Source organism: Camelina sativa, chromosome 2 (genome assembly GCF_030686135.1).
Source record: "Camelina sativa cultivar CO46 ecotype springtype chromosome 2, ASM3068613v1".
Classification (NCBI taxonomy): domain Eukaryota; kingdom Viridiplantae; phylum Streptophyta; class Magnoliopsida; order Brassicales; family Brassicaceae; genus Camelina; species Camelina sativa.
In genome coordinates, this window is record NC_141881.1 from 3,038,603 (window position 1) to 3,063,959 (window position 25,357).

A 25,357-nucleotide genomic window follows, 5' to 3' on the forward strand; every position below is an offset into this window, starting at 1 on the left:
TCAGTCAATCAGAATCATGTATATAATATTTTATTTAAAAAATAAATTAAAATTAAATAAAAAAATAAAACAAATTAACGAAACAAATTCTGTATACTTTTAATTAAGGAATGTTAAATATTGGCTTGGTTTAGATTTTACAATTAAAATGAAATTACATGTCGGTTTGGGTTTATAAATGAGAATTAAGGTTTAGATTTTACAATTAGAACGAAATTATATGTCGGTTTGGGTTTACAAATGAGATGGTTAGGGTTTAGATTTTACAATTGGAACAAAATTATATGTCGGTTTGGGTATACAAATGAGGTGGTTAGAGTTTAGATTTTACAATTAAAAAGAAACTATATATCAGTTTGGGTTTACAAATGAAGTGGTTAGGGTTTAGATTTTACAATTAGAACAAAATAATATATTGGTTTGTGTTTATAAAATAGCGGTTTGGATTCTTTATTTTACAATGATATATACATATTTTATTTCCTCATTTTATAAAGGGTGAATACATAGGTTCACCCCTAGGGGTGAATCCAAGTATTGTCCCTCTATCTATAACGAATGACCTACATACATACAATATATATCACACTATATAATTTATATTCAAAATCAAAGATGCCCAATCTACCTATAATACAAAATCAGATATAGGGTATAACAAAAAAATATTAGAAAAAATAATTGATCCGTAGTGTACCACCGGATAAAACCTAGTTAATATTCTAAAATTAACTTAATCTTGTTTTTTTGAGGTTTAACCGACTCTTGGCTTTAGACTTTTCGTACCGTCGATCTTATTGTAAGGCCTGATTTTGATTAATTCAAAGACACCACGTTTTAGAGTTTCAGAGTACTATGTCGCTAGATGCTATAAACACTGTAAACCATGCATGGCTTTTTGATGCAGAAATAATCAATCAAAATGTCAACCAAACCGTCATAAAGCTTTAAACGCGGTACAAAGACAAACGGTTTGTCACAAACCCCAGATTCTAGGTCAACCAAACCGTCAACGAGGCTGCAACACGGCTAAACCAGAGAAGCACCTAGCTCACATTGAACTAGTTATGCGCGTTAACGCAAACACCAAGCTTCAAAACATCTTTTGGGCATGTCTCGACGGCAGGAGCGCTTCGGGTTGGCTATGGTTTGTAAGAAGACGATGGTGGACAATGGGAAGGGGTGGCTTCAGTTAGGGAAAAGAAGAGGATGTTAAAGGCAAGGAGCCAAGGAAAGTGGCAACAGAGTTATTAGGATACATGAGGATTGGTTATTGATTGGTTCACAACCGGTTAACCCTGGTTCAATTAGTTTGGTTCATATGTGTTAGTATATAAGAAGATGAGATTAAGAGAGTATGGTCAAGCTTTGTAATATACACTTTATTTTCCGATAATAAAAAGTTTGTTAGAGCTCTCTGAAGCTCGCTTCTCCTCTTTCTTCTCTGTTACCTTTTCCGGTGTATCAGAACTTTAACATGGTATCAGAGCAATGCTCTTAAGTCTTCCGCTTCGATTGATATCATCATAATCTTTGTGAGAAGCTCGATTGAGAAAGATGAGTTGTTCAGTTTCGTTTCTTCGGATTGTGAGAATTCCTATCGCAGCGATTTTAGAACTTTTCGTTGGTGTATTCTTTGGGTTTTTTATTCTGCTTTTCATTTCTCGCCTTTGATTGACCTTGATCATGGCAAATTTCTCAATTTCTTTTATCAATTTCGTCGCGATTTCTTGAAACTTTCTTATTCTTTCATTGAGAATGGAATCTTTTGTTCCTCTTTCTTCGGGTAACCCAACAAATTCAAACTCGCGTGAGACAGTTGAATCTACGCGTTTTCAGATGGATCAATATGAGAATCCCTATTATTTGAACAGCAATGATCATGCTGGACTTGTTTTAGTCTCTGATAGGCTTTCTACAGCTTCGGATTTTCCATCTTGGAGGCGATCTATGTTGATGGCATTGAATGTGCGTAACAAATTGGGATTCATCAATGGTACGATCTCGAAATCTTTGGAATCTCATCGTGATTTTGGCACTTGGTCACGTTGTAACGACATTGTGAGTACCTGGTTGATGAACTCAGTAGATAAGAAGATAGGTCACAGCTTGCTTTATATTTTTACTGCTGAGGGAATGTGGAAGAGTATATTGTCTAGGTTCAAGCAGGATGATGCACCTAGGATATTTGCGATTGAGCAGAAACTTAGCAAGATTGAGCAAGGTTCTCTTGATGTTACTACCTATTATACATCTTTGGTTTCTTTGTGGGAAGAACACAAGAATTATGTAGAACTTCCGGTTTGTACGTGTGCGAAGTGTGAATGTGATGCAGCTGCTAAGTGGGAAAAGCTACAGCAGCGTAGTCGAGTGACTAAATTCCTTATGGGTTTGAATGAGAGTTATGAACAGTCTAGGCGTCACATTTTGATGTTGAAGCTAATTCCTACCATCGAAGAGGCTTTTAATATGGTCACCCAAGATGAGAGACAGGGAACTATTAAGCCACTTACTAGGGTTGATAATGTAGCTTTTCAATCCTCGGCACCTATTTCTTTTGATGCTGATGGTGCTTATATTGCTGCTTACAATACAGTGAGACCTCAGAAACCTGTCTGTACACATTGTGGGCATCTAGGACATACAATTCAGAAGTGTTATAGACTTCATGGTTTTCCTCCGGGGTACAAGACAAATACTGGTGGCTATAAGGGAAATAATATGAATTCATCGTCTTTCAACCCTCATATGCAGAATACTCAGTTGCAACCTCGTATGCCTCAAAGTCAACCGAGAATGCCTTAGGATCCTATTCAGAAGGCGAATACTGTTGCTAACGTCTATGCAGAGCAGGTTCCATATTCTTTGATTGGTTCTTATCCGTATGCAGCACCACCTGAATCAGTTCCTGTTTCTGCTATGACCTCTAGACCTGATGGTAGTGCTTTTCAGACTCCACTCTTTACTCCGCAGCAGTTACAACAAATTTTATCGCAATACAATATTCCAGTACCAGCTCCAGAGACTGCGGCTACTTCTAATACTGCAACTGTCACTGAACATGGTCTCATGGCTCAAGCATCTACTTCTGGTACTTTACCTTTTCCTTCCACTAGTTTACGATATGAAAATCACATCCTTACATTTCATAAACTTGCTTTATCTTCTCTTCAGAATTTTCTAGCCCCTAATGATTGGATTATTGATAGTGGGGCGTCTAGTCACGTTTGTTCTGATTTAGTGATGTTTAGAGAGTTAGTTCCTGTTTCTAGTGTTACGGTGACTTTACCAAATGGTACGCAAGTTCCTATTACACACACAGGCACCATATGCATTTTACAAACATTGATATTGCATAACATTTTACATGTTCCTGACTTTAAATTCAATTTGATTAGTATTAGTTGTTTAGTTCAGAATCTATTTTGTTCTGCTCATTTCTTTCCACATTGTTGTCTTATCCAGGAACTTTCTCAGGGATTGATGATTGGGAGGGGTAGACTCATCAATAATCTCTATATTCTTGAGACAGAACAACAGACCCTCTCACCATCGCTTCCTGCTGTTTGTTCCTTCTCTGCTTCTGTGTTGGCTGATGGAGTTTTGTGGCATCAGCGACTTGGACATCCATCATCTGCAGTTTTAAAAAGTCTAGTTAGTTTGATTCCTTCTCTTCGATCAGTTTCTTCGAATGTTTCTCCATGTCAGATATGTCCATTAGCAAAACAAAAACGCTTAGCTTATGTTTCTCATAATACTTTAGCTTCTAAACGTTTTGATCTAGTTCATATGGATATTTGGGGTCCTTTTAGTATTGTGTCTGTAGAAGGTTTTCGGTATTGGTTGATGATTGTACTCGTGTAACCTGGGTTGTTACGTAATAAAAGTGATGTTTCAACAGTCTTTCCTAATTTTCTCAAAATGATTTTAACACAATATGGATCGAAAGTAAAAGTCATACGATCTGATAATGCTCCAGAATTAGCATTTAGTGATATCATCAAAGAACATGGTATGTTGCATCAATTTTCTTATTGGAATGAATGTGTATTAACTGCAGTTTTCTTAATAAACAGAATGCCTTCACCATTGTTAGATGATAAGTCTCCTTTTCAACTACTTAGTGATAAGCTTCCTGATTACACAATGTTTAAAAGTTTTGGTTGCTTATGTTTGGCATCCACTCACACTCATGAAAGACATAAGTTTTCTCCTCGATCAAAACCCTGCATTTTTCTTGGCTATCCCACTGGTTACAAAGGATACAAACTTTTGGACTTAGAGTCTCATTCAATTTTCATTTCTCGTAATGTGGTTTTTCATGAAACTGTGTTCCCATTTAAAACATCGGATTTGTTAAACAAGACTATTGATATGTTTCCTAATAGTATCTTACTGATGCCAGCGCCTTTACATTTTGTTGATTCTATGACTTCCCTTGATAATGTTGACATTGATATACCTGAGAACACTGATACATATCATACATCTGCATCACACACAACACAATTGGAACCTCGTACTGTTTGTGTAGAGCTTCCTCCCATAGCACAGGATGCAGTTTCTGATTCTCTACCTATTGCTAGGCCTAAACGAACGGTAAAGGCTCCTTCCTATCTCTCTGAATATCATTGTGCTCTAGTTCCTTATATTTCTTCAGAACAATCTTCTATTCGTCTTTCTTCTTCTCTTTCTTTACCTACTACAGTCTTTTCTCCTAAACACCATACTACACCTTATCCTATTTCTTCTGTTCTTTCTTTGGATCGTTTCACTCCTGCTTTGCAATCTTATATTTTCTCTTACAGTCTAGAGACTGAACCCAAAACCTTTGCCCAAGCTATGAGATCAGAAAAGTGGACTGATGCAGCTGGTGAGGAGCTTCATGCTCTCGAGCTTGCTAATACTTGGGATGTTGAGACTTTGCCTCCAGGTAAAAATGTTGTTGGTTGTAAATGGGTGTTCACTATTAAGTATAATCCTGATGGCTCAGTGGAACGATACAAAGCGAGGCTAGTTGCACAAGGCTTTACGCAACAAGAAGGTTTGGACTATATGGATACATTCTCACCTGTGGCTAAACTAACAAGTGTAAAATTTCTCCTTGGTGCTGCTGCTAAACAAGGATGGAGTTTGATACAGATGGATGTGTCTAATGCCTTTCTTCATGGTGACTTGGATGAGGAAATTTATATGAGTCTTCCTCAAGGTTATACTCCTCCACCGGGTGTTGTCTTACCTCCTAATCCGGAATGTTGTCTTCGAAAATCACTTTATGGTTTGAAACAAGCCTCTCGGCAGTGATATAAACGATTATCTTCGGTCTTCTTGGGTGCTAACTTCATCAAATCTCCTGCTGATAATACTCTCTTTGTCAAAGAAAGACCAGGATCTTTTATCGCTGCTTTGGTCTATGTGGACGATATAATGATCGCAAGTAATGATAATCAAGCGGTTGAGAGCTTGTAGGTTTTGTTGAAATCAGAATTTAAAATAAAAGACCTTGGTCCGACAAGATTCTTCTTAGGATTGGAGATATCTCGTTCTTCTCAAGGCATTTCGGTATGTCAAAGGAAATATGCCCAGAATTTGTTGGAAGATGCAGGGTTACTTGGTTGTAAACCGAGTCCTATACCTATGGATCCTAGTCTTCATCTTACTACAGCTATGGGAACTCCTTTGTCTAATCCTCGTTCTTATAGGGAACTCATTGGACGGCTACTTTATCTCACCATTACCAGACCTGATATTACATTTGCCGTTCATCAATTGAGTCAGTTCATTTCAGCACCTTTGGACATTCATCTTCAGGCAGCTCACAAGGTTTTACGGTACATTAAGGCTAATCCTGGCCAAGGACTTATGTACTCTGTTGATAGTGACTTGAGCTTGAATGCCTTTTGTGATGCTGATTGGGGGAACTGTAAAGATACTAGGCGGTCTATTACTGGTTATTGCATATATCTTGGTAACTCGCTTATCTCGTGGAGATCAAAGAAGCAAGGAGTCACTAGTCGGAGTAGTACAGAATCTGAGTACCGTAGTATGGCTCAGGCGACATGTGAACTCATTTGGTTGCAGCAATTGTTTAAGGATCTTCGTCTTCCAGTTCCAGGACCAGCTAAACTCTATTGTGACAACAAGTCGGCTCTGCATATTGCTATGAACCCTGTTTTTCACGAAAGGACAAAACATATAGAGATAGATGGTCACACGGTTAGAGATCGGATTAAAGCAGGTACTTTCAAAGTCTTCTATGTTCCTTCGGAGAATCAACACGCTGACATCCTCACCAAGCCACTTCATCCAGGTCCTTTCTATGGATTGCTTTCTAAGATGTTATTATCAAGCCTGTATCTTCCAAACCAGACATCTTTGAAGCTACAGACTTGAGAGGGGCGTATTAGGATACATGAGGATTGGTTATTGACTGGTTCACAACCGGTTAATCCTGGTTCAATTAATTTGGTTAATATGTGTTAGTATATAAGAAGATGAGATTAAGAGAGTATAGTTAAGATTTGTAATATATACTTTATTTTCCAATAATAAAAAGTTTGTTAGAGCTCTCTGAAGCTCGCTTCTCATCTTTCTTCTCTGTTACCTTTTCCGGTGTATCAGAACTTTAACAAGAGTTTCTAAAGAGCCATTATGCTTAGCGTTTTGAAACAATATTGAGAGAGTGTATTGGTCAATATTAATAAGATAGGTGTGTACCGAGTACGGACCATGTGGTTAGCCCTAGCCCCTAGCAACTAGGGTAGTTTAGCTGGCGATCTGAAGTAAAGCGTTTGGAACGCAATGTTAAGTGTAATAAGTGAATTATTTATCAAATTTTAACGGCACGGTTACAAAAAGACGGAGGAACAATAAAGCAAAGGAGTACATACTTGCTGGCGAAAATAAAATAAAGGGAGTACAGACTTGCCGATTACAGATAATCCATTATTGCATGAGAACGTACGTTCCTTATAAACAATAATCCAAGTAAAATACAAACAAAAAAAAAACCTTAAAATAAAACGAGAAGATAAGACAATAGGTTCCAGATTCATAAACTGTATGTTATAAATATTCAACTTACGCGCACTGGAAGTTCGTTGGGGCTTTTCTACCGCAAATATTGAGGAGTACGCTGAGATCGATGGGAAGGTTAAGGTTGATTCCAAGAATGTTAACCTTGAGCAAAGTGCATAGGCAGGCTGCAGCCTCAAGGTCAACCAAACCTTGGATGAGAGAGCAGCATGGCTTTACAGGTGGGTTTCCCAATGTTAGGTCCACTAGCTTGAGAACATTGGCACAAACACCGAGCTGTAGGGAATCTTTAGGACAAGCCGCAGAGGTGTAAGTGACAAAGAGAAGGTTGAGAGAAAGGAAGAGTGCAAGGGAGGTTCTTGGAGCCATTGGTTTGTGGAGTTGTAAGGCTCAAGAAATAGTAGTGAGTTTAAGTTTGTTTGAGATTGGTGGAGATAAATGTTAAGTGTTTAGTGGGTATTTATAGGGTTTTCATTAGGAGAGAAATGTGAAGGTTCTGATTAGTTGATTAATTTTTTTTTTTATAGATATGATTTGATTATTAAAGAACACTTAGTTTGATTTAAAAAAAAAGTTTTCATCATTGTCCAAATTAGCTGGTAATCACTAAAAGTTTATGGTTCTAACGTTAATAAACAACTTAGGTGTGGTGGTAATAATTTATATATCCATAAAAGAAATTTGGTGGTTGAAGTCGATCTTGATACAAATTTACGAATTATATCAATATGTACAGGCCTTCACGATATTATTCAAAAGTTAAACAAATATATTAATTTTATTTTAGAAATTAATTGTGCAAAGTCTCATAAATTATGTATTACCGTTGTAATATTATATATCCGAATATCCATAATCAAATCCCATACTTATCATCTTGGTTGAATTACCTTTTTTTTTTTACATGAAGATTTTTTTTTTTTTTCTTTCAATGAGATAGATTACTATCTACAGAGTATTATCTAAAGCCTTAGATATAGTATGTGTGTTATCCGTTATTTTAAATCATGTGCAATTTCTAATTAGAATACATACACAGTTTTATTGTTACAATTATTTTTTTTCTTATTTTTTCCTATAACTAAGAAAGAGGTTCTATGCCAAATTTTGATACGTTTCTTTAAACACAAGCCAACCTTTAATAAGTTACATATACGTATCAATTATCACTGGATTGTGACCTTTTATATAGACTACATACTCCTATTAGCACGTTACTAAAGAACAATTATTCACAGATCGTTATTAGTACAGCACCAAGTAATAAGCAAATATATTACCTACATTGCAAGTGAGTATATGTATCTAGGTTTTTTTTTCGTTTTTTTCATAACTAGAAAAGTTGAACCCAAATAGCGTTAGTTCCTTTAAAAGACGCAAATTATAGTCAGACATCTATTTCTGTGAGTTTTTGGCAACCTCGGCCAATATACGTAACTAAGCACATCCCAAGACTAAACGGTTCTTTATTCCTTCACGCTTGTCACGAAGCAGACTTCTATGACCATTATTTCTGAAACATCATTTGCATGTGATAATTGTTTACTCATTATAAACATCATTAGTCTACTCATAATCTCACACAAAGACAAAGTTTATGACTTCATTTGCATGTGATAATTGTTTTGGTAAATCTCAAATGGTTAGACTTATAAATCATTCCTTATAACAGGGGTTACAAGATGGACAGATAGACTAGTTTGGATATTTAATAATAATAATAATAATAATAATAATAATAATAAGATTTTAATATCCAATTAAAATGATTTGATAAGTCTAACCTAATAATAATCGTATAGTTTCAACGTCATCCTTTCCCCATTTTATTAGATGGTTTAAAACAACACTGAGATCAAAGCTCAAATTTTTAGTGTGGAAAAAAAATGAAAATCCCAATTCGAGTAACTTAAAATTTAGGAATACTTATGCGCCCAATTGCAACTTTGCAATGCATGCAATCTTCTCCAATCCAATATGAATAATATAAAAGAATTCGTTAGAGTAGATCCAAAATATAATCTATATATTAAGGTGTTATAACGAGAAAATCGTCGTTATTATTTCTCTTTTGGATAATAAATTTTTTTTTTTTTTTTTTTTGTCAACAATAATAATTTTCTATTATTTATATTGAATGAGATATATGTTCGAGATCATACTACTTATATCCTTTTCCTGAATATATAACATAGTTTCGTAGATAAGTCGTGTTGATTTTATTATATTCCGTAATAAAATAAGGTTGAACATGCCAAAATATGGTTCACGGCAACTAGCTGTACGTAGGAGAGATCGAGAATTTAGCTTTCCCTTCGACAGGCTAGTAACAATATGAGAATCATCATGCCAAATCATTCAATTTATTGATCAAATATTTATATTCTTAAACTTAATATTGAATTTCCTCTTTAATTATCTACATAGCATTTCTAAAAGAAGTGAAAAGTGAATGAAGTTGATATTTCGGGCAAAGAAGTTGATATATATAGTTCAAATAATTTATACCAAGTAAGATATTGTGGTGATTCTAGTATTGTACGTTGATTATGGCTAAGTTAAATTTTAAAAAACCATAGCAAAAAAAAAAACGGATAAATATATGTTTCCATTCGAATTTTTCTATATTAATAGGAAATAAGTAAGAAGTGTAGTAAATATTATAAAATATCTAACAGAAAAGGATAAAAAAAATACTTATGTACGGTTACATACATGTAATAATGGCATAAATCAATGCATATAAACAATCATCAAGTGAAAACGAAGTTGAGCTTTTTCTGCGGATCCCGATGGACTGTCCACTGCTCTTTACAGGCACTGCCATGACAACCTTATCAATTTCACCTAGTCATTGTTTGACAGAGACCAATCCGTCTAACACCAAGCTTTTCGTGGCAAATTTTGATTCCTCGAGTATTTACCTGATATACTTAACCGCAAGGCAGTATATGCGGAGTCAAATTCACAAAGACCAATGATACACTAAATATTTGCGAGACTTGTAAATAGCTAAAACATTGGTTTCAGAAATTGTAAATAAAAGTGCAAGAAATAAAAGGATTTAACTTATGAGATTAAAACATTGGATCATAGGGTATTTCAGAGATCAATGATCAATAGGGAAATGAAACAAGGAATTCAATAGTTAATAACCATTCTAGAACATGAACACAAGATTTGACTAACCCTCTTTCAAGGTATTATCACTAAAATTGACTACTCAATTACTAAACTTTCATTTGTAATCTCCTAATCAAATTTGCATTCAAACAAGTTCACTAAGTTCACAATATCCTCTAACATCAACTTTCACAGGTTAGAGAAATATGGCTCAATTCATATTGGATCATGCATTCTATCGAACACTTATGATGCATAAAAAAAACTAGAATATAGAACAAGGTGATCAGTCCTATTCTAGCATTAAAGAGCATACGAATCAAAGAACCACAAAAAAAAAAAAATAGAACTCCCAAGCAACAATTAAACCATTAAATCATTTGATTCCCTACTTAGAACCCTAATACTCAATTAGGTGACTACTTACACATATTGAAAGCAACAACACAAAGAGATGAAGAAGAGATAATTAAATTGATGAAATTAAATGAGGAAAGAATTTAGAAATCTTCTCCAAATTGTCAAATTGTCAAAGAGGATGAATCTCTAATCTCCAGAAATGGCTTACAAAGTCTCCAGGTGCAGAAAAAATCAGAAAAGTAGAATATAGCTTGCTAATTAGGTTTTCCGGGGTATTCATACCCCTATTAAAATAAAATAAAAATGAAAATGAAAATAGAAAAATTTAGAAAAAGGAAGTAAGTATCTGGATTATAGTCAAAATGACAACACACTTGTCCAGACTTTAGTTGACTTGTGCATAAATTTCAGCAGACTTCACCAGACTTGTGTACAACATCACCAGACTTGTCTACAAACTTCACCAGACTTCTCTAGACTTCTCCAGTCTTGTCTACAGACTTCACCAGACTTGTCTACACACTTCACCAGACTTCTCCAGACTTCATGATTCAGTTCAATTTGGAGATGTCCAAAAGTCACATCTTGCTTATTTATTCCAGTTAAGCTCAAATCCAACCAAAATGCTTCAAATGTAACACATTGTCTTCACACCTAATCACAACTCAAGAAAAAACCAAAAAAACACAAAAAACGGAAGAAGATGCGACAAATGACTCAAAACAATAGTAAATAAAGGACAAAAGACACCAAAAACACAATACATCAAATTTATCGACAAACTGTGACCTTTCATGTGACATTTGCTTCTTAGATAGTGTCTCAAAGCTCTGTTGGATCATATTTATTATCTATATTTGTTTAGTATTGGGGATTGTCTTTGTTGTAATTTTGCTTTCAAATTTGGATTTTTGTATCTTCTTTCCTATACTTGAATTTATGAGAATGAATCAAGTATTTTGACAAAAAAAAAATAAAAATAGAAAAGTAAAAGTGTAGTAAAAATTTTACTACAAACAGATCAAAACAATAATCAAGTGAAAACGAACGAAATTGAACTTTTCATGTATGTTCTCTGAAGGCGTAGATCTTCTTTTTTTTGTTTTTTTTTTAAAGTTGACCCGATATTTTTGGGATGTGCATGATGCTTAGGTTTTCATAAGATATTATTTGTTACCAAAAAACATGGTTCACACTTCATAATATTCGTTAACTAATCAAAACCCAAACTCGCTATACATTAGTTCAAATATACAAATGTAACGGTCTCTATTGGATTCTCAATGGGTCAGAATTTTTAAATGATTTAGAAAAAAAGGAAAAAAATAACGATTTATTTTATTATGAAATTCAGTCTACAAAAATATATAGTTAAAAGTTATGTTGCATGGAAACGGAAATGGATACGCGGAAACGAAACGTTTCGGAAACAGTAAACGGGTTTTTCCAAAAAATAAGTAATGGAAACGTGTAGGAAACGTATATACATATATATATATATATATAATAAATCCCCAAATATAAAAACCATATTAAAAAAATCTGAAACAACACAAATTCAAAATATAAATATTAAATAGTTTAATTAAAAGTAAAACTGTAAAAAAAAAAATGTTCAAAATCAAATTTTTTGACCAGCCATATATTTAGGGATTTTAACTTTTAAGCTACTAATTATATTATATTTATTTATTATTATATGTATCATGAATTCTTATATTTTTAATTTATTTATTTATTAAATTGAAATTATAAAAAAAGTTTCCGTCGTGTTTCCAAAACGGAAACGAAGTTTCCATCGTGTTTCCAAACAGAGATTTTTAGGAATCGTGTTTCTGTGACTTGTTTCCGAGTTTCCACGAGTTTCTGTTTCCGAAACGTTTCGGAAACACGAAACGTACCTCAAAAAGAGTTTCCATGCAACATAGGTTAAAAGAGTCATTTGCGTTGAAAATCTCACATCGACAATGACTTCTAAAATATATTATCTCAAAAACAATGATCAATTTACTCATTACAAATTAATTTTGATTGTGGATCTTACAAAACCTAATAATCTGTATATATATATTTAACATATATAATCCAAACTCGCTACAGCTATACATAGTTCGCATATCAAACATTAATATTCTAAAATTAACTTAATCTTGTTTTTTTGAGGTTTAACCGACTCTTGGGTTTAGACTTTTCGTTCCGTCGATCTTATTGTGAGGCCTGACTTTGATTAATTCAAAGACACCAAGTTTTAGAGTTTCAGAGTACGTTGTCGCTAGATGCTATAAACACTGTAAACCATGCATGGCTTTTTGATGCAGAATTAATCAATCCAAAATGTCAACCAAACCGTCAATAAGCTTTAAACGCGGTACAAAGACAAACCCCAGATTCTAGGTCAACCAAACCGTCAACGAGGCTGCAACACGGCTAAACCAGAGAAGCACCTATGCTCACATTGAACTAGTTATGACTTATGCGCGTTAACGCAAAAAACAAGCTTCAAAACATCTCTTGGGCATGTCTCGACGGCAGGAGCGCTTCGGGTTGGCTATGGCTTGTAAGAAGACGATGGGAAGGGGTGGCTTCAGTTAGGGGAAAGAAGAGGATGTTAAAGGCAAGGAAACTGGCGACAGAGTTTCTAAAGAGCCATTTATGCTTAGCGTTGAAACAATATTGAGAGAGTGTATTGGTCAATATTAATAACCATGTGGTTAGCCCTAGCCCCTAGCAACTAGGGTAGTTTAGCTGGCGATCTGAAGTAAAGCGTTTGGAACGCAATTTTAAGTGAACAGTGTAATAAGTGAATTATTTATCAAATTTTAACGGCACAGTTACAAAAAGATGGAGGAACAATAAAGCAAAGGAGTACATACTTGCTGGCGAAAATAAAATAAGAGTACAAAGTTGCCGATTACACATAATCCATTATTGCATGAGAACGTAGGTTCCTTATAAACAATAATCCAAGTAAAATACAAAAAAAAAAACCTTAAAATAAAACAAGAAGATAAGACAATAGGTTCCAGATTCATAAACTGTATGTTATAAGTATTCAACTTACGCGCACTGGAAGTTCGTTGGGGCTTTTCTACCGCAAATATTGAGGAGTACGCTGAGATCGATGGGAAGGTTAACGTTGATTCCAAGAATGTTAACCTTGAGCAAAGTGCATAGGCAAGCTGCAGTCTCAAGGTCAACCAAACCTTGGATGAGAGAGCAGCATGGCTTTACAGGTGGGTTTCCCAATGTTAGGTCCACTAGCTTGAGAACATTGGCACAAACACCAAGCTGTAGGGAATCTTTAGGACAAGCCGCAGAGGTGTAAGTGACAAAGAGAAGGTTAAGAGAAAGGAAGAGTGCAAGGGAAGTTCTTGGAGCCATTGGTTTGTGGAGTTGTAAGGCTCAAGAAATAGTAGTGAGTTTAAGTTTGTTTGAGATTGGTGGAGATAAATGTTAAGTGTTTAGTGGGTATTTATAGGGTTTTCGTTAGGAGAGAAATGTGAAGGTTTTCATTAGGAGAGAAATGTGAAGGTTTTTTTATAGATATGATTTGATTATTAAAGAACACTTAGTTTGATTAAAAAAAATTTTCATCATTGTTCAAATTAGCTGGTAATCACTAAAAGTTTATGGTTCTAACTTTAGGGGGTGTTATTGGATGGAGGTTTTTAATGGATTTGAATTATTAGTGGATTTTAAAGTTCAATAGATTTCTAATGCATTAGACGAAGATTTGATGTCATTATAGGTGGATTTGAAAAGCATAACTGATGGATTTGAAAGTTACTACTAATGGACTTTTTTTTTTTTAATTTTGAAGGTAAATAAAAAATATTACTTATCTATAAATTGTGTTGTAAGGAACATCGACGTACGCTTCCTCTCTTCCCTATGCATGGTGAAGATCACATAAATGGTGCCAGCTGGAAGAATGGCAAATTGGACAGTCGTGATTGACGTACGCTTCCTCTCTAGTGATCTATACGTATTGTTAAATGATACTTGATATTAAAGTTGATGCAGAGCTCCAATGATCTATATGTATTCTTAATCAATGATCTATACGTATTCTTAAATGATACCGTCGATGAACTGATGCAGAGCTCCAATGATCTCCCATACCGTCGATGAACTAAGGATGGCAAGTTCAACTGAACGTGATGACGATGATGACGGTTATGACGGTGATGACGATGATGATGATGGTTATGACGGTGATGACGATGATGACAACGGTTATGACGGTGATGACGATGATGACGACAAAGACGAAGACGATGATGACGACGAAGACCAAGAACGATGATGACGACAATGACGAAATGACTAGATGTTATCGATCGGGAGAGATACTTATGAGAAGTGTGAGAGATGAAATACTTAAAAATTGTTAGGATTGTCTTTGTTCATGTTTTGGATGTAAAATACTTTAAAATCTAAAGTGAAACAAAATCCATTGAAAATAGAATAACAGCAATTTGGTAAGTGATTTAAAATCATCCAACAAATGTTAAATCCAATAACAGCAAATTTTAATGTACTTTTCAAATACCAAATTGAATAACGCTGGATTTCAAAATACATCAAATTCTTTTAAAATCTATTATTCAATAACACCCCCTTAATATATAAACAACTTACATGGTGGTAATAATTTATATATCCACCAAGAACGATGATGACGACAATGACGAAATGACTAGATGTTATCGATCGGGAGAGATACTTATGAGAAGTGTGAGAGATGAAATACTTAAAAATTGACGACGAAGACCCCCTAAAAATGACTAGATGATGACGACGAAGACCAAGAACGATGATGACGACAATGACGAAATGACTAGATGTTATCGATCGGGAGAGATACTTATGAGAAGTGTGAGAGATGAAATACTTAAAAATTGTTAGGATTGTCTTTGTTCATGTTTTGGATGTAAAATACTTTAAAATCTAAAGTGAAACAAAATCCATTGAAAATAGAATAACAGCAATTTGGTAAGTGATTTAAAATCATCCAACAAATGTTAAATCCAATAACAGCAAATTTTAATGTACTTTTCAAATACCAAATTGAATAACGCTGGATTTCAAAATACATCAAATTCTTTTAAAATCTATTATTCAATAACACCCCCTTAATATATAAACAACTTACGTGGTGGTAATAATTTATATATCCATAAAAGAAATTTGGTGGTTGAAGTCGATCTTCGTATCTAATTAACAACAATACAACTCCCAAATTTACGAATTATATCAATATGTACAGGCCTTCACGATATTATTCAAAATCGTGTCAAGCTTCTACTCCGTGTATACCTTCTCAAACCGGTGAAAAACTCAGTCTTGACTCCTTTTCTAACGCCAATGCGTCTTATGACAGTGGCTACTTCTCATCCGTTGATTTGTTTTATGGAAGAGTTTGTCGACAATCTTAATTTTACATGTACCAAGATTTCTCCAAATTTCTGGTTCAAAGTTCTCAGGAACCTTTTGCCTACTATCCTTATTTTTGCTTTGTCTTTTTGTTGTTGTGGTATTGGGGAATGTCCTTGTTTTTTGTTTTCTAAGCTTTGTTTATATGAACCTTCTCTTCTTTGAGTAATGAATGCAAGTTGTTTGACTATCTATTATCTAAAGCCTTAGATACAGTATGTGTGTTATCCATTATTTTAAATCATGTGCAATTAAGAAAGAGGTTCTATGCCAAATTTTGATACGTTTCTTTAAACACAAGCCAACCTTTAATAAGTTACATACACGTATCAATTATCACTGGATTGTGACCTTTTATATAGACTACATACTTCTATTAGCGCGTTACTAAGAACAATTATTCAGGTCGTTATTAGTACAGCACCAAGTAATAAGCAAATATATTACCTACATTGCAAGTGAGTATATATATGTATCTAGGTTTTTGTTTTTGTTTTCGTTTTTTTCATAACTAGAAAAGTTGACCCACTAAACGTTAGTTCCTTTAAAAGAGGGAAATTTTAGTCAGATATCTATTTCTGTGAGTTTTTGGCACCCTCGGCCAATATACGTAACTAAGCATATCTAAAGACTAAACGGTTCTTCGTTCCTTCACGTCTGTCACGGGGCAGACTTCTATGACCATTATTTCTGAAACATCATTTGCATGTGATAATTATTTACTCATAAACATCATTAGTCTACTCATAATTTCACACAAAGACAAAGTTTATGACTTCATTTGCATGTGATAATTGTTTTGGTATCAAATGGTTAAACTTATCAAATCATTCCTTACTAGTAGATACCCCGTGCTTTAAGCACGTGTCAACATTTTAAAAAAAAAATTATAATATAATAATAAAAGTTATTGTTATATATTTTAAAAAATTTTATTTTGTTTGAGATAATATTTATTTTTTATTGTTTTGTAAATCTATTAGTCTATTTGAATACTAAGTATTTTAGAATATTATAGTATTTTATTTTTGACGTATATTACAGTTTTATATTGTTTGTTTGTTGTATTTGCATCATTATTTTGTGAAATATAATGTAGAATTTTAATATTATAATTGTGAGAAGATAAAAATTATTAATTTATCATCTATATAAATTTAGTTTTACCAACCCGCCAATGTGGAAATTAAAACATACATTTTCATAAATTTATTAATATATCTTTGTTTTTAATAATTCAAATCACAACATATGCAGAAAAATTCTACATTTTATTAATCATAAGTATTATATGAAAATTCCAAAAAATTGTAAATAAAATAAAATAAAGATGATAGGAGAATCATAATTTGAAAGCTTAACAAAATTTTCGAAATTTAGTTATTAAAAATAATTATATTGTATATTTGGATATAAAATCTTAGTTTTTAAAATTCAGATTGATTTAAAAAATATTTAGTAATTTCGTCCATAATTTATTAGAGAGAGAAAATATATTCTTTTCTAGATTTTTTTATATTTGATCTATGGTATTTTTTTGTTTTTTTTAATTAATTATATCTATTTAAATTAATTAATTAAGCTTAATTAAAATTTTCTAATGGCAATTGAATGTAATTTTTTTATACATTTTAAGGTTAGTTTCATATTTGTACTTTCCAACTAAAATAGTAGAATAACAGATAGACTAGTTTGGATATTAAAAAAATATATATAATTATAATACTAAGATTTTAATATCCAATTAAAATGATTTGATAAGTCTAACCTAATAATAATCGTATAGTTTCAACGTCAGCCTTTCCCCATTTTATTAGATGGTTTAAAACAATACTGAGATATCAATTATTGTGGTGATCCTAGTATTGTACGTTGATTAAGGCTAAGTTAAATCTTAAAAAAACCATAGCAAAACAAAAAAAGGATTAATATATGTTTCCATTCGAATTTTTCTATATCAATAGGAAATAAGTAAGAAGTGTAGTAAATATTATAAAATATCTAATAGAAAAGGATAAAAGAAATATACTTATGTACAATTACATACATGTAATAATGGCATAAATCAATGCATAAAAACAATCATCAAGTGAAAACGAAGTTGAGCTTTTTCTGTGTATTTTTCTCTTTTTGAAAGTTGACCCGATATTTGTGGGATGTGCATATATTTGATTCACATATATAACCAATAGTCTACCAAATAAACATGGTTCATATATAACCAATAGTCTACCAAATAAATATTCGTTAACTAATCATAACCCAAACTCGCTATACTTGAGTTCTTATTACAAATATATCCATGTATTTTCGATTTTCATTCGGTCAGAATTTTAAAAAGAAAAATAAATATGTTAGACTGGGTCAAAATTTTGAAATGAGCTATAAAACGGAAGAAAGAAGTCAATGGATTAATCTAGTCAGAGATTATTAAAATAAAAAGTGCACAGCTTGTAAAATAAATTTTGAAATCAAAGATAAATTAAAAAGAAAATTGGATGTTTTAGTAATTCTAGTATTGGTAAGGACATAGACATTTAACTTACTCAGTTAGGAATCCATATTATTATGTTATAAGTCCCACACATACTAACTTAAATATGTAAGAATTACGAACAAATGAGTATGAAAAGAATAGAGAATGTGATAGAATGATCAAGAGAGAAAGGGAGAAAGAGAGAGTGACTAGGTTAAAATAGAGGAGAATGAAAGATTCTCATTCCTTAACAAATATTGACCTAGTTACAATCTATTTATATGGATACAAAGAGATCAACAAAAGGAAATTTCTTAAACTATACAAAACGACATATAAATATATATAACTAAGGATTTATCGTCAAAAAAAAAAAAAAAAAAAACTAAGGATTAGCGTGTTCATCTTAATACTCCCCCTCAAGCTTAACCGTGTGAAAGCAGTTGAGCTTGGAACTATGAACACCCACCTCATTAAAAACCTTAGTGTATAAAACCCATTTGGGTCAAAAACACACTAAGGGAAAAAGAGTATGGGGTCAGTAGTTTAGGGTCTTAGCTTGTTGCCTAGTTAGGTCCATGAGCCTGACTTTGGAGTGTATATACTCACAAACCTTTGAACTTGCTGCTTTGGTGAAGATGTCTGCCAATTGTTCATAACTCTCGGTGTGGCATGGTAAGATCACTCCAAGTTGAACTTGCTCCCTGACTTTGTGACAGTCCACCTCTATGTGTTTAGTTCTTTCATGAAATACTGAGTTGGTTGCAATGTGAATAGCAGCTTCATTATCACAGTGCATTGTGATCGGTTTTGAAGTGTTGATGCCTAGGTCCTTCAAGAGGGCTTTGAGCCACATTAGTTCGGTTGTGAGCTTCCTCATTGCCCTGTATTCTGATTCAGCACTTGAGAGAGAGACCACTTTTTGCTTTTTTACTCTTCCAAGTGACAAGGTTTCCTCCCACAAATGTGCAATAACCCGTTGTTGAGCGTCTATCTTCACAATCTCCAGGATAATCTGCATCACAGTATCCTACAAGCTCCGTATCTTTATTACATCCCATCCAAATGCCTTGTCCAGGAGCTCCTTTGAGATACTTAAGTATGCGGCTCACCATCTCCCAATGATGTATTGTTGGCTTTTGCATATGTTGGCTTACCTGGTTCACAGCAAAGCATATATCAGGTCGAGTTGTGGTGAGATAAATCAGCTTACCTACCAACCGTCGATACTGTTTTACATCTTCGAATGGAGCTTCTTCAGGCTCCTCCTTACGGTTTGATTTGTAGTTTTCTTCGAGTGGTGTCTCAACTGGTCGTGATCCAAGCTTGCCTACATCTTTTAAAAGATCAAGTGTGTACTTTCTTTGTGATAGGAAGAGTCCTTCTTCAGAACAACACACTTCTATCCCAAGAAAGTACTTTAGTTCTCCAAGATCTTTAATATCAAATACAGATTTAAGGTACTGTTTGGTATCTTGAATGCCTACCTTGTCATTCCCATAAATGATAATATCATCAACATATATGAGAATGACTATAATACCTCTTTGGCTTGGATACATGAACAATGTGTGATCAGCTTCTGATCTTCTAAGTCCTTTATCAATAAGTGTTGAGCTAAGTTTGATACCAGGCCCTTGGAGATTGTTTTAACCCGTAGATGGCTTTCTTGAGTTTGAACACCTTTCCAGGTCCAATAGTGCCTTCAAGACCCGGTGGTGGTCTCATATACACCTCATCCTCCAGTTCTCCTTGTAGGAACGCATTCTTCACATCCATCTGCCATAATTCCCAAGAGAGGTTAACAGCTAGTGAAAGAACTACTCTTACCGTATGAAGTTTGGCTACTGGTGCGAATGTCTTGAGATAGTCTTCTCCATAGGTTTGGGTGAATCCTCTAGCTACAAGCCTGGCTTTATATCGTTCTATCCCTCCCCCCCCATCACTCTTGTACTTTATAGTAAATATCCACCGAGATGTCACAGCTTTCTTTCCCTTTGGTAAATCAGCTTCATCCCATGTATGATTCTTGACCATTGCGTCAGTTTCATCTCCCACAGCATCCCTCCAAACTTTGTGTTCTTTAACTTCCTCATAACTTTGTGGAATCCAATGTTGGGCGATTTGAGTAAGAAAGACTTGATGTTCGACAGGAAGGTGTGCAAGAGTGCAGACTGCTTGTATAGGATGAGCCACAGCCTGACTATTGTAGTAAACACGAGTATTTTTCTTGAGACGTTCACTTCTGCGGAGTGGGATAATATCGGTCTCCACCACTTGATGTGGATCCTCTTCTGTTTCGGCTTCTTCTCCTTCTGAGGTAAGGTCATCCTCTGATGTAGGATCCTCACTGTTATTAGTACCAAGTGAGTTTAGATTTTCCTCACGGTTATTGTTAATTCTATCCTCGTCTTGATGTTGTCGAGCATGTTCTGCTGGTGAACTACTCACGTCTTCAGTTGTTGATTCAGGATGATGTAGCTCAATCAGTTCGTTGTCAGAGGCACTCGGCGATTTACTGATGATGGATGACGGTTGGGGCTGGTTATCTTCAACTCCAAGCCTCTCTAGAAGGATTTGAAGGTTGTTTGCTCTGTCAGTTTGAGAATAGGAGAGATCTTTCAAGTCTTCCCAGTTCTTTTCATCATAGAACCCCTTGGATTCTAAGAATTTTACATTCCTTGAGACCAAGACTCTTCTAGCTTCTGGTTCATAGCATTTATATCCCTTTTGTGTAGTTGAATATCCAATAAACATGCTCTTGACACTCTTAGCATCGAGTTTGTCACGTTGTTCACATGGTTTTAGGACATAACATACACAACCAAATACACATAAGTGATTAATAGATGGTTTAATCTTGTTAAGCACTTCAAATGGAGAGATATCACCCAATATTTTTGTTGGGGTTCGATTGATCAGATAGCATGCTGTGACGACTGCATCTCCCCAGAACTCCTTTAGTACATTTGAGTGAAACATCATGGACCGAGCAACCTCCATAAGATGTCTATTCTTACTTCAGCTACACCATTTTGTTGAGGCGTATAGGGGCAACTTGTTTGGTGTACAATCCCATGTTTGGCCAGATGTTGTTTAAACAGATTACTTGTGTACTCCCCACCATTATCTGATCTAAAAATCTTTATCTTAGTATTAAATTGGTTAGTCACATAATTCTGAAAGTTTAGAAAAGCTTCAAGAACTCGATCCTTAGATGGAAGCAAAGTTAACCAAGTGTATTTCGATTTTTTATCAATAAAAGTGAATTAAAATATTTCTGATTTTCACGAGACAAGCATGGTGATGTCCAAACATCAGAATGAATTAAATCAAAACAATGCTCATACATAGTAGAAGAGTTGGGAAAAACTGTTTTGCAATGTTTACCAAGGATGCAAGCTTCACAATCATTATTTAAAAAAAAAAACTAGGTAAAACTAGTTGCAATGCACGAAAATGTGGATGACCAAGTCTAGTATGCCAAATTGGACCATTTGTCTCATCGATTATTGACTTAAAGCAAGAAGATAAATCAGTAGTGAGATTCGAATCCTCAAGCACATAAAGACCATCTTTAGTGCTTCCTTTGCCAAGAAATTTACTTGTTTCAATATCCTGAAAATACACATCATTATGACCAAAGATTGCATAACAATTAAGATCATTAGTCACTTTCTTAACAGATAACAAATTCGAAGTGAAGCTAGGCATGTAAAACGCTTTAGAGGTTCTATCAAACAGATTTAAATTTCCAATTCCTTTAATCGGTATCTTATCTCCATTTGCTATGATCACATTCCCTAGAGTTGGTTTGATATCACTAATTAGCTTAGAGTCACTAATCATATGGTGAGAAGCTCCAGAATCCACAATAAGAGGTTTCATAGCATTAATAGTGAGATAAGCGTTACCAGAAGACTCTTTTAAAGCCTTGATGAGAGCATCGAGATCGGACCTCCTCACCAGCTCCGAGGAGGCTGCTAGTGCTACTCCATTACCTCCAGTGGTTTGAGTCGTCACCTGAGCTTGACCTTCACCATATCCACATGCTTGGTTTGCCTTTGGATTAACACTTCTTGGTCGGAGGTGAGGATGAAGATTCCAACATTTATTCTTGAAATGACCCGGTTTCTTACAATGGTCACATATGACACGGTTCCTCCCATCATTTTTGTAGTAAACCTTGTTTACTACAGCAATCTCTCCATTGTTGGCGGTGATAAGATCTCCTTTAGCTCCAAACAGACCAATCGAGTCATGCTCTTTTTGAATTTGATTACACACATCTTCGAGACTTGGAAGTTTATCTGAACGAAGGATATGTTTGATGAGATCATTGTAAGATGAGTTTAACGTCAAGAGAAGACAAAACACTTTATCTTGCTCACGACGTTCGTTTAGGATCGCTGGATCCACCGAGCTAGGTCTTAACATCTCTAACTCTGCCCAAAGAGATATGAATTTCCCAAAATGTTTGGTGAACTCCATCTCTTCTTGATTAAGGTTGTTGATGGCTCTCTTTACCTCAAATACACGGCTGAGGTTTGAGACATTTTCAAACACATTTTCAAGGTATCCCAAAGATCCTTAGCCGTCTCGCAGTAAGAATACGACTCGAGGATCAGAGCATCCAAGGAGTTTTGGATAAAAGCCAAGACACTTTGATTCTCTTGGAACCATTTGTCACCATCACAAGCCACGATCTCCTTTCCTTCTTGTATAGTCGTTATCTCCTTTGTAGCTTCATAATTCTCAATTTGCTTCCAAAGTCCACGACCACACAGCGCTGTTTTTGTAGTCCATGCCCATAGCAAGTAGTTTCCACCAATATTTTACGTGTTCATCTAATATGACTAAGGATTGGCGTGTTCATCTTAATAAAATCAAACCAATATTTTGCCAAAAAAATAATCGGATCGATTAAATGAAAAATTTTTAAGACTTAAAATGGATCCTACCGAACTGTGACAAAATTTATTTTATAAAAAAATTCAGTCGAGTCATTTGTGTTGAAAGTATCACATCGGAAAACGACTTCTAAAAAACATTATATCAAAAACTTTAATCAATTTACAAATTAAAAGATTATATCAGACCTAATAATCTGTATAAATATAACAGTCATAATCCAAACTCGCTACAGCTATACATAGTTCCCATATAAAACATTAATATTCTAGACTAGGGGGTTATTGGTTCTATGATTTTAATGGATTTAGAAATCCAACCAAAAATCATGTGTTATTCAATCATTGATTTTAAAATACTTGTCAAAATTATGTGTTATTGGTTCTATGATTTACAAATACTTGTTCAAATCCCATGTTATTCATTTAATGATTTGTTTTTGGATTTCAAAATCCACATTATATTTTAAATGGATTTGTATGGATTTGAAAGTGTAAAATAGAAGGATCCAAATCCAAGGATAAAACATGTTATTTCAAAATTCATGTCTTTTGATTTCTAGAATTTATAATTCCATATAGAATTAGAAATCATCTATCCAATAACAAACTTACTCGTGGGGTTTAGTGGATCAGTCCGCTGACGTTGATTCAATCAAAAGTACTAATGGGAACAAATTTTGATTTTTGTAAAATAATTTATATTAACAAATTTTTGGAGTTCAGAGTTCGTAGCTTATTTTCTAAATAAATAGAGGATTTATAGGAGTATAGTTTATAACCTTTTTCAATATTCTATAACCCCTGTTGCTAGTTGCTATAAACTGTTAAATTTGAGCTTATAACCAAGGACCACATGTGGGATATTAACACGCCTCCTCGAGATGATAACTCCATCTCGAACCGATCTCACTTAGACCGACAATAAACCCCTTCTTGGGCCCCCATTACTCGGGTTAACAAGAGGCATGTTTGTATCCACTTTTCTATGTCCACCAGAATTTTAACCTTGGGCTTTGATACCATGTTAAATTTGGGCTTATCTTAGGCTTCTAACTAAAAAACCAATTGGCAATTAGTAGATTGACCCTAACCCTTTATATATTAATGATAATCCCTTTAAACTTCAGATGTGGGACTTGGATTGTATCCCAACATAAACATTGTACAATGCATAGCTTTTTGATGCAGAATTAATCAATCCAAATGTAACCTTACCGTCAACTTCTGAGTCAACCAAACCGTCAATAAGGCTGCAAGACGGCTTAAGCGGAGGATTCAAAGCATCTTTTGACTCTCGTTCACTAAACTCTGCAACTTGTTCGATTCAAACTCCATTTACTCTCCACCTGCAACATTGTAACACAATTTTACTCATTATTCTTCAAAACAGAGCAGGAAACCCCCCATAAAACATGAGTACATAACAAGACAATACCTTTCTCTAGCTAAGATTGTAGGCACAACATGAAACGGGAACCGCAGCAAAAAGATCAACTCCTGGAAGAATCATCCATGTGGGGTTTCCTAGGGGACATGATATCCACACGTTGGAGCACACTTGTTGAACCAATGGTTTGGTTCAGTATAAAACAATGGTCTTCGTAGCTCGAGCTCTCTGATTGCATTCCTCCCCTTGTCATTCTCCACGATCTCTAGTGGCCCCAAAATACATATGTGCTCTTAATGGGCCACACGGTAACTCGATCAAACACTGAGTTTTCAACTTTTAAGTTATGCTCTTTAAAAAAAAAATAACTTTTAAGTTATGCCGCCTTATACACGCTAGGGCTTTGACTTATGCCGCTTCATACACGCTAGGGCTTTAAGTTATGTCGCCTCATACACCCACTATATAATAAATTCAGACTCTCTTCTCTGTCTCTAGCTCATATCTTCAACAACTTTTCTAGCTTTGTTAACCTAATTTTAGACAATTCGTTAGTTTATTTTGTTATTCCCTGTTTGCTGCAAATCGTTTTGTTTCGATACGAAATTTGATTTTTTTTTTTTTTTT

The 25,357-nt window shown here is 34.4% G+C and overlaps 1 protein-coding gene and 3 pseudogenes across 1 annotated transcript; 2 read left to right on the plus strand and 2 right to left on the minus strand.

Annotated features, from left to right (window-relative positions):
- Positions 1–1,758: 1,758 nt before the first annotated feature.
- LOC147948191 (uncharacterized) lies at positions 1,759–5,304 on the plus strand. The gene is made up of 5 exons (XM_087465697.1): positions 1,759–2,773; positions 2,891–3,091; positions 3,185–3,303; positions 3,466–3,836; positions 4,077–5,304. Exons 1-5 carry the CDS (start codon positions 1,759–1,761, stop codon positions 5,302–5,304), a joined length of 2,934 nt encoding a protein of 977 aa, XP_087321823.1.
- Positions 5,305–5,614: 310 nt separating this feature from the next.
- On the plus strand, positions 5,615–6,393 carry LOC147948192 (secreted RxLR effector protein 161 pseudogene; annotated as a pseudogene).
- Positions 6,394–6,804: 411 nt separating this feature from the next.
- LOC104716155 (putative lipid-binding protein AIR1 pseudogene) lies at positions 6,805–7,479 on the minus strand (annotated as a pseudogene).
- A 5,817-nt stretch (positions 7,480–13,296) lies between these two features.
- On the minus strand, positions 13,297–13,999 carry LOC104716163 (putative lipid-binding protein AIR1 pseudogene; annotated as a pseudogene).
- Positions 14,000–25,357: the final 11,358 nt, after the last annotated feature.

Excerpts from the sequence above, each read along its gene's own strand:
- LOC147948191 (XM_087465697.1), top strand. The coding sequence starts at position 1,759 with ATGGAATCTTTTGTTCCTCTTTCTTCGGGTAACCCAACAAATTCAAAC. Across the intron at positions 2,774-2,890 it reads GAATACTCAGTTGCAACCTC|CACCACCTGAATCAGTTCCT; the intron begins GTATGCCTCAAA and ends ATCCGTATGCAG. Across the intron at positions 3,837-4,076 it reads GTGTCTGTAGAAGGTTTTCG|AATGCCTTCACCATTGTTAG; the intron begins GTATTGGTTGAT and ends CTTAATAAACAG.